General features: G+C 48.9%; 1 protein-coding gene across 2 annotated transcripts; it reads left to right on the forward strand.

Annotated features, from left to right (window-relative positions):
* Positions 1-5,426: 5,426 nt before the first annotated feature.
* On the forward strand, positions 5,427-9,402 carry inka1a (inka box actin regulator 1a). 2 transcript variants are annotated; one of them, XM_029247850.1, is made up of 2 exons: positions 5,427-5,758; positions 8,373-9,402. In XM_029247850.1, the coding sequence occupies exons 1-2, from the start codon at positions 5,756-5,758 to the stop codon at positions 9,294-9,296; spliced, it is 927 nt and encodes a 308-aa protein (XP_029103683.1). In that variant the 5' UTR covers positions 5,427-5,755; the 3' UTR covers positions 9,297-9,402. The 2 variants fall into 2 exon arrangements, with proteins under 2 accessions (XP_029103683.1, XP_029103684.1); XM_029247851.1 differs by lacking the exon at positions 5,427-5,758 and adding an exon at positions 6,640-8,064.
* Positions 9,403-9,750: the final 348 nt, after the last annotated feature.

Raw genomic sequence — 9,750 nt, forward strand, 5'->3', positions numbered from 1 at the left:
AAAAAAAAAAAATTGTATATTTCCTTCCTAATATATCAAATGGTATTGTTACTGGAGGTTAGCAAACAAATTCAACATTGCTACCACCACCTGTGCTGAGGAATAGCCTGTAGCTCCAGCTTGAAACAGGCTATCTGTGGTGTTCACTTATTTTACATTTTTTCCTTTCTTCTCATCTTTTAGACGTGAACACGTTTCTGAAATCCTCCTCTTCAACCCAATTAGTATGTTTGTTCTTAATCGTATTCTCAGCTGAACCATTTTTTTCTTTCCATAGTCTCAATCACACAGTTACTTTGGATTATGTAATAAGTGGAAATGCATAAAGGGGTTTACCTTCCTTCGGTCTCCTATCACAGTTCTTACCTGCCTCTGCAGTTGTTCCAGCAGCGCTCGGAAAGAGCAAAGGGGAAAATCTGTTTCATGTGTTTAAAAATGTACATTTACACTGTCAGCTGTGACATTTAACTGAACATTACTGTGGGTAGAATTTTATAGCACCAAAATTCTTAAAAAGCTGCTTATGCAAATGTATCATGTTAAGGTGAATCGGTTACATTTACTTAAGCAGGAGCTTTTCTCCAAAGCGACTTCCACTGAACTCTATATAGTGTTATCAGCTCACACACCTTATTCACCGAAGTGACTTGCACTGCTAGATACACTGGTTACGTTGGGTCAGTCATCAGTGGATCTCTCTCTCTCTCACACACACACACACACACACACACACACACACACACACGGGAGAACCATAACAGCGTGTCTTCGGACTGTGGGAAGGAACCGACGCAGGGGGAACGTGCAAACTTCACGCAGGCTGAGCAGGGATCGAACCCACGTCCTCTCGCACCACCCAGGCTCTGAGACAGCAGCACCGCTTACCGTGCCACCAATTACCCCCCCATGTACTGTATACAGTATGTGTATCAGCTGTAATAGAGGTGTAACAGCCATGACTTTAATGCCATAAATTACTAGTAAATGGGTGAAATATGTGTAAAGATTTACGCTGCTGTAAAGACAAAGGCCGGCGCTACTCCACTGTGGTGCAATCGCTGTCCCCACGCTGCCTGTCCACTGAATCGTAACAGTTTGTGTACACTGGCATCCTCCTTTTGGGCCCTGATCCTAGAGCCATTTCAACACAAGTCCGTTTCCTGTGTCTGTTCAAAGTGGAGAACATTCATTTCCAGTTCATTTCTTCTGTGGAATGACCTTTAACCCCACTTTCCAAAAAACTGTACCTACTGCCATGTGTGTTGTGTTTGGAAAGGCAAAGAGCGCCCCCTGCCGACAGCCTGGTCAAATGTGCACTACAGCAGTGTGATGAGTAGCAAAGTAACATTTTGACAAAAGTACAGTGCTTGAAAGTGCTTTTAAACTGCAAGTTTGGTCACCAAATAACTTGCTGAAAAATGGGCCAGCAGGTGCTGCTGAACTACACGGAATGGACCCAGGTTCAAATCTCACCTCTTTTACAGCACCCTTGATGAAGGTATGTGCTCTAGGACTTGCTCCAGTAAAAATGACCCAGCTGTATAATAAAACAGTGTAAGCAGCTTAACACTATAATTTGCTTTGGAAGTATAAACGTACAAAAGGACTTGAAATACATGTTTCCCAAAAAACAAATAGCAGCATGGAAAGAAAACTGCACATCCTGAGCTGAGCACCATCATGCAACAGGTGGTCCAGGTAGTCGCTGTGTGCAGGCAGGTGCCAAGGTTGCACGACTGTGTTGAGTATGAGATCCTTTCCATGTAAACGCTGATCTAAACCAGAACTCTGTGAAAAGCCGGTCTGGCGGAACTGACGAAAGAGGGACTTGATCAGTATGGGGGCTGACCAGTGGAACCAGGTAGCTTGAGCTCCAATAACAACAAAAAAACACATTGAGACAAAAACAAGCCAAACCCAGTGGTGTGGCAGGAAAAAAAAAAAGAAAAAAAACTTATCCACACTGAATTGATGCTTAAATATTGGAAAGAGGTGGCATAGGAGCTGCCCTGTACCATAGAGGGTCTTTAACCACACTGGCTGGAAGCAGAAGAGCGAGGCCATGCTGGACATGTTCCTGCAGGACACACAATTTACCAGGAAAGAGATGAAAGCAGCACCTCTTCAGACAAAGGCAAACTGTAACTGGCCATCGTCATGCCGGGGTCCTCAGGGCTGCACGGGAGACTACACACACACACACACACACACACACACACACACACACACACACACACACACACACACACACACCTGCCATAATGATGATGTTTCTGAGGGGTACCAGGTGTTTTCAGGATCTCAACAGCTCCTAAAAAAATTTTTCATTTATTCATCACGTATGATGGTCAGTTGATCGTGAAACCAGTCTGTTGAAACTCAGGTTATAAACAGAAACATTACATGTCCAATATATCTCGTTATTTAATGTAATAACAGAAAATAATGACGAGCAGACCACAGGTGAGCTGCTGGATGGAATGTGCCAGCTGACCTGCCAACCATCTAGTGAGAAGCATTTTGGTGCTGATGATATGACCAGGGACGTCAGTGACGGGCCTCATGTTGTGACCTTCAGCGCTGCTGCTGCAAGGATACTACAGGTTTTCTATGAAGGATCGAAACTGCGGGACGGAGAATCCAAGAAAGGCCACGTTGTGCTGACAAGTGTCTTCCGGCACCAAAGCGGGGGGATGCACCCTGGACGGGACGCCAGGCCGTCACAAGGCACCCCAAATGGGACTCAAACCTCAATACAAAACAGTAAAGTAAAATGTGTAAGCAGTTGAGGGACTTGCAGGCAAAAAGAAGAGCAATTGCTGTCAGGGGCAGCAGGTGGCGCAGTGTTTAGAGCTCTACCCTGCCGGACACCGCCACGCGTACTGTACGGGGCAACCCTGAGCACAGTACATACTGGCCCAAGAAAATGACCTGCTCTTTCAGAAGGTTCTTCTCCAGGTACACAATTTAATATCCTTTAAATGTTCAGTTAGTTGTGCTTAAACTGTTTCCTGCACTATTCCCTTTTTGATGGAGGCTGTTAAGTAGCTCAAACGCGCATCACTCTGGGGTCGCCAGTGTGTGTGTATATATTGTATGTGACACGAAAAGGGAGTCGGCAGATGCTTTGAAATGTACCTATAATATCATCCGGAGGTCCAAAAAGGTGCTCCTATACAGTATGTTGACATACACAATAAATAGGCCACAGTACATGGCCATAAGCAATGATAATTACCAAATTACACAACGGTTAGAGCTGGCAAATGGTAAAGTGAAGGTCCTGAATTGCTCCGGTAAAAACACCCAGGTAAATCACTGTAAAGTTTGTCTCACATTAAAAAGCACTTTGGCCCAAATCAACAGATAAATATAGAATGTTATAGTTCTGTGGGAAATTGGTTGTCTGTAGTGCTGGCGAGGCTATTCCTTTTCCTTAGTTTCTGCTCTATGTAGTGATCATGGATCGGGCTTCTTCCCATAATAAAAGCGCAACGTCATTAACACAACTTTACATTTACGTGCACATGTATTCATTTATTAGAGCCTTTTCTCCAAAGGAACGTACATCTCATGGAAAATACTACGTTCATGACATTAGCAGAAAGACTTTCAACGTTATGCCTGCATTTGCATCAAAGTGACGATCTGCAGCTACACCCAACATCTCCGGCTGAGACCCTTTTCGCAACACAGGTTGAGCCTTTTTTCATGCAGAGTCTCCCTTTTACACACACGCAAACGTGTGAGCTGCGAAAAATCCCCTGCTGCCACAATGCTGCCAATGCCAAGTGTGTGCGTGTGCGTGTGCGTGTGCGTGCGCGCGCGCCTCTTCCCTGCAGAGCGCCACTTCCCCGCTAGGTGGCGACAAGACGCGAGCGAACGCGCAGAAACCCAAGTTTACCTGTGATCCGTTAGAGCGCAATAAACTCATTTACATTTTCTTAATGTTATTCGATTAGTATCTTTAACGCACCGATGAAGTTCAGTTACATTTATTAGTATTCCTAGAAATCTGACAACGCAGTCCTATACCTACATACACACACAAACTATATATATGTATACAGGGGTCATCGGGGGGCACGGTGGCGCAGTGGGTTGGACCGGGTCCTGCTCTCCGGTGGGTCTGGGGTTCGAGTCCCGCTCGGGGTGCCTTGCGACGGACTGGCGTCCCGTCCTGGGTGTGTCCCCTCCCCCTCCAGCCCTATGCCCTGCGCTGCCGGGTTAGGCTCCGGTTCCCTGCGACCCCTGAATGGGACGAGCGGTTCAGACAGTGGTCATTCATTCTGTGTATGTATCTTTGCCAATAAAATCACTTTCAATCTTGATCACCAGAAAGGACAAAAAGAGAGTTTGAAGTGATGCTCGCAGGCAGTAAGTGGCTGAAACGAGCTCTGCTTTAACTACAGTATATCCGGCAAAAAACAACAAATAACTGTTCAACAGCCTCCATCTAATATCTGTTAGTGCTCCATCATCATCATGATGATGATGCAGCGCAACGTCTTACTTTTTCTTTCATCACACAAACGAACAAGTAGTAACGGAAAAGAATCTTTTGTGCTAAACGCGTCTGAAGGAATTATATCATTTGAATAATATACATATAATTTCTTTCTCCGTACTTTCCGCCCTCATGCACGGCCAGCACGATTCTAGTCCCGGCCGAACGCGGCTCGTCTGGGGCTCCGAACCCATGACTCGCATTAAGCGGGAAGGAGGAGCACAACTTGTGCCTCGTTAAAGCACGAGCGTTGCGTGTCTCTCCCTCGAGTCGTGCTGCTGGAGCCACGCGAACGAGGAGAAGCGGTTCGGAAAGGGACCTCTGGGTTTCGCCAGAGCGCAAGTTCGTGATTTGCGGCAGTTTAACGCGCTCGAGGAGCTCACGGGTGGGTGCAGCAGCAGCAGCAGCAGCGTCACGCGCAACAAGTTGTCACCCGTGGATTTGGAAGATTTCATTTCCTCCGACACCGCGTCGGGTCACGGTTAGGGTTCAGGGGTTCGGGGGTTTAGGGGGTTCCGGCTACTGCCTGGCTGGCAATATAGAATATCATGAACGCGAAATGATTTGCTTCAGAATTGGCTCGAATCCCACTGTGCACTAGATCCCAGTGTATTAACACTAAGAATATACTCGTGTGTAAATCGGAGTGGTAAATCGCTTTGGCAAACACGTCAGTTAATAATAATACTAGTAATAATAATAATAATATTAATAATAAGAAGAAGAAAAATTGCATGGCTGCCTGTTCAGGTGAGAAATGCACTAAAACCCCAGGATGTTAAGTTTGCGGCGATGGATCGGATTTCAGGATCGCTCCGATAGGCTGCCCCCCCCCCCACCACCTCCGCCTTCGCCTTCGCCTTCCTCCCAGCCTCCTTCCCCCCGCGCGCGCCTCGCGCGCACAAAACCGCCTCGCGCGCAGTCGGCCGGGAAGCTCGAGCCGCAGTGGTCGCGCGCCGTAGCGGTTCGCGGGGCAACTTGACACTTTATACTGAATTTAAGGGTCTCAAATAATCCCGCTTTTCAGTTGCAGGACGAACGATTTTAAAAAAGTCTTTTTACTTACGTGTGTCGTTGTTGTAATGTGATTTTTTTTTATTGCTATCATTTTTTTTATTCTTTCTTTTTTTAAAAAAATAACTCTGACTCGTAACTGTAACACCGACCGACCGTCCGCGTCCGTCTCGTCCGTCGTTTTTCTTGTACGAGAACAAAGTGAACTCCGGCTGTGCAGCACTGACAAGTCCCATGGTAAAGTATTAATATTTCATTGTTGAAACGCTTTTTTCCACACACACACACACACACACACACACACACTTTCTGAGCGTGTCGTACAGCCACGTAGAGTGAATTCTTTGGGAAACGCGCAGAAACAGGGAAAAAGTGTCCTGGGGGGCCGGGGGGCGACCGGGGGGGCAGACAGCGAACAGAAAGGGTTAAATGTGGATAAAAAGGGATTTTAACTTATTTCCCGTAAACAATCCAGGCCCTTCAACCTCCTCCTGCATTTTTCGTACATCTCTGATACATTTTGTTTAGTTTTCTTATTCTTTTATTTATATGAATTTTGGGGGTGCGGTGGCGCAGTGGGTTGGACCACAGTCCTGCTCTCCGGTTGGTCTGGGGTTCGAGTCCCGCTTAGGGTGCCTTGCGATGGACTGGCGTCCCGTCCTGGGTGTGTCCCCTCCCCCTCCGGCCTTACGCCCTGTGTTGCTGGGTAGGCTCCGGTTCCCGGCGACCCCGTATGGGACAAGCGGTTCTGAAAGTGTGTGTGTGTGTGTGTGTGTGTGTGTGTGTGTGTGTGTGTGTGTATATGAATTTTTTCTCTGCACTTCTTCTTCTGCTGCATTTTAGCTGCACTCTGGACATTCGTGCTGTTTTCACCCCAACAACAGGCTCTTATTTTACTCTGGTGCGCAGAAGGTTCTTTACCTGAACGAGTGAGGCAAGTTGTAAAGACTCGGCAAACCAAGCAAAGTCAGAACTTTAAAGTTTTTTAAAAGTGAATTCTCACTTTAAAGTCTTAAGCATTAAAAAAGAAAAAAAGAGAAAACTTTAAAACACTCAGATAGAATAAAAAGAAAGTTTGCACTTATAATGTGCCTCTTTCCATGGTTCGAAGTGTTTGGTTGAGCCTCGTCTCGACCGCAAACGCTTGAGCCAGAAGAGGGACGTGTTTCTGTGGTCGATTCCAAAGCCGTTTTCGCTCAGATGAGCGCTGTGCTCAGGGACGCGGTCATGCAGTGAAGTCCTCGAAGACCTCGGGGTCCATTCTGAGCAGAGGAACCCCCTGGTCCGGGGCCCGGACCCGTCGGAGCAGAGCTCTTGGACACGGGCGGCGACCTTGTCACATCCTGCCGCACCTCCCAGGCAGAGACGCCGCTCGGGGGACCTTGTCGGCCTCGCGTCCTCGTGTCGGCGGCATGGATGGGGCAGATGGTAGGAGAAGGTGGTGAGAAGCCTCGCGTGTCCTTCGTGAAACCGGTGTAGAGGCACGTCGGACAGGACCTGCTGGAAGCCCTGCTTTTTCTCCAGCGGACGGCCGAACGTGGACCTGGGGTGTCCTCTCTTTCCGGACGTTTTCTGTCTCCGATCGACTTTCCACCCTTTGTGCATTTCTGAGAGGAGGTCCGTTGCGGAAGTTCTAGCGTGAGACGCGTTCTGTTTAGTATCGACACTTTTGGTAATTCGCTTGGGAATATATCCGAGCAAAAAATATGACTCACATTTTAAGGTATAGTTCTGTATAACAATGTTTAAAGTCAAGATATGCATACATTTTATGTAGCTGGATGTAAGTGTAAATACTTTAAGTACAACTTGGGGTTTAACTTGTGACATTTTCATTCTTGTTTTGTGTGTGTGTGTGTGTGTGCGTGTGTGTGTGCGTGCACGCACTAACATTTGTCCTCCAAAGCTCAGTCTCAGTCAGCGAGCGAGGACTTTTATCAGAGGAAATGTCAAATTCGATGATACTGGTGTGATACATGCCAGGCTGCACATGCTGGAAACGGTTTATTTTCAAGCTCTCTGTGACTTGGTTCGGCCAATCAGAATCACTTCCTGTGAGTCAGGGTGTAAGGATTATGATTTTTCATACTCCTCTCCGTTTCTCAGGACACCTCACATCCTCCTTAAAGTGACAGCGTCCGTTCGCCTTGCATACGATTCCGTCACAGTATTTGTGCTCGTAAAAATCTTAACTGACAGCGACCCTCCGTCTGGTCCTTCTGGCGTTTAGTTGAACGGCGTCTCAGGTTATGTGTTTGACCCAGCGGCTGAACTTGAACCAAGCGCTGGAGCGTGGGCCTTGCAGCGCGGTCTAAATAAAGTGTAGAGACAGGCGTGGGGACGCAGTCCTAAATAAGCAAAGCTGAGTGTGAAATAGCTGTGCCGCAAGTGTAGGAAGTACAGCAGGTATGAGTTAAGTGAAGCGTGCGAATGTGGTTTGTGGGAAAGAGTCGCACTCATTCTAGCAGAGAGCGAAACCTGCGAGAGGGCCCGTGAACACCTGCGATCAAGTCCAGACCTGTCTCCGGAGTTTGTTCCAGCAGGTGAGGAGAGGCAGGGATGTGGCTGCATTCCCCGGCTATTGGGATCACTGGCGAGGGATGGACGCTCCTCTCCTTTGCTCTAATAGTTCTTCTTGTTAAAGCCAAGACAAAAGGTGGCAGATGTTCCTACTCTGTAGGAGGGAAGGGATCCCGCAGGCGGTGGTGGTCGGTCGTTCTTGGCGCGAAGGTGTCTTAACAGGGCAAGGCAAGGGAACGATGCCGGTTTCAATCTGTGAGAAGCGCTCGAATGTTTCCGAGTGTGGCTGCGGCTGAACCCCACCTCCACCTTGTCTCTTTCTCCGCTACAGCTGTGCCTGCGCCGTTCTGGCGGCTGCCTTCGGGAACAGATGGAGTACATGATGAGGTCCCTGCAGGACCTGAAGCAGATGCGGAAAAGCTGCGCTCCCCCCAACCCCCTGTCCTCCTGCCAGCAGAGGGCGCTGCAGCGGGAGCGGCGGGCACGCCTCCACCTCCGCTCCTCGGACGCCAGCGAGGCCGGCACCTATGACTCGGCCTGCTGCCTGGCCAGTCCCATGGAGGAGGAGGAGGAGGAAGAGGAGGAAGGGCTCGGTCGACTGCGACTGGGTTCTCCGAGCAGCGAAAAGAGCCTGGAGTTCGACTCCGGGTACTCGGAGGCGTCCTGGCAGGATGAGACGGTGGTGCTGCGCCGCACGAGGAACGTTCGCGTCTCCTCCTCGGCCTGTCTACGAACAAACCGGGCGCCCGGCGGCCGCGTGCGGCCCAAATCGACCTCGGACGCTTGCCTTGAGCATTGGACCTCCTTCGAGGCTCACGACCCGGAGGACTGGACCACGTCTCTTCTGACCCGTGGGCGGAACAGGCAGCCTCTGGTCCTGGGTGACAACAGCTTCGCCGACCTCGTTGAGAACTGGATGGACTTGCCCGAGTGTCCCGAACCCGCCCGGCTGAAGCCGAGCGCGGGGCGGCGCCTGGCCAAGGGCTTCCTGGTGAACGTGAGGCGAAAGCTGGCGGGAATGTCGAAGAACGTGGAAGGGCGCGGGAAGGCCGTGGACTCTTCGCGAGGAGGCAGGACTGCGGCCGCTCCTAAACGACTGTCGTGTCCGGTGGGCCTTCCGGCGCGGGCCCCCTTTTTCCACCAGTCGCACACCGGGCTACACGAACTGGGCACAGACTTCTACCAGTTCGCGGCCCTCATGAAGACGGGCAGCCGACAGCCAATCATCTGCAACGACATCATTGGCTACATCTGACTCTTGTCTGGCCAACTGACTGTTCTTCCTCGACAAACACGCCCTTTATAATTTAACCTAATTTTGTGCCAATAATGTTATGTCTGCTCCAGTAATAAACCTTTTAAACGAGAAACATTTTTGAGAAACGTATTTGAAATGTTTATTGTCCTTTCACTAGATACCCATGTACAGCAGAAATGAAATGTGTCTTTTTTGTTTTTTAGCGGGTTCCTGTTGAACATAAATGGACCCGGTGCCGCACCAGGGTGAACATATTTTGCACATATAAATACAAACATGAGTGTGTGGGATAGGCTGCAGACGATGGGGTCCCTAGATGTTTAGTACAAATAAGCATCAGTGTAACGTGATTCAAGTAGAGATGTGCGTTACCGTCATCGATACTTTAGAGCGACAAACACAATAGTTTTCGCTCTACTTAAATGAAACGGAGTGATGGAAGAGTTGTCGG

This window comes from Scleropages formosus, chromosome 22 (genome assembly GCF_900964775.1).
Source record: "Scleropages formosus chromosome 22, fSclFor1.1, whole genome shotgun sequence".
Classification (NCBI taxonomy): Eukaryota; Metazoa; Chordata; class Actinopteri; order Osteoglossiformes; family Osteoglossidae; genus Scleropages; species Scleropages formosus.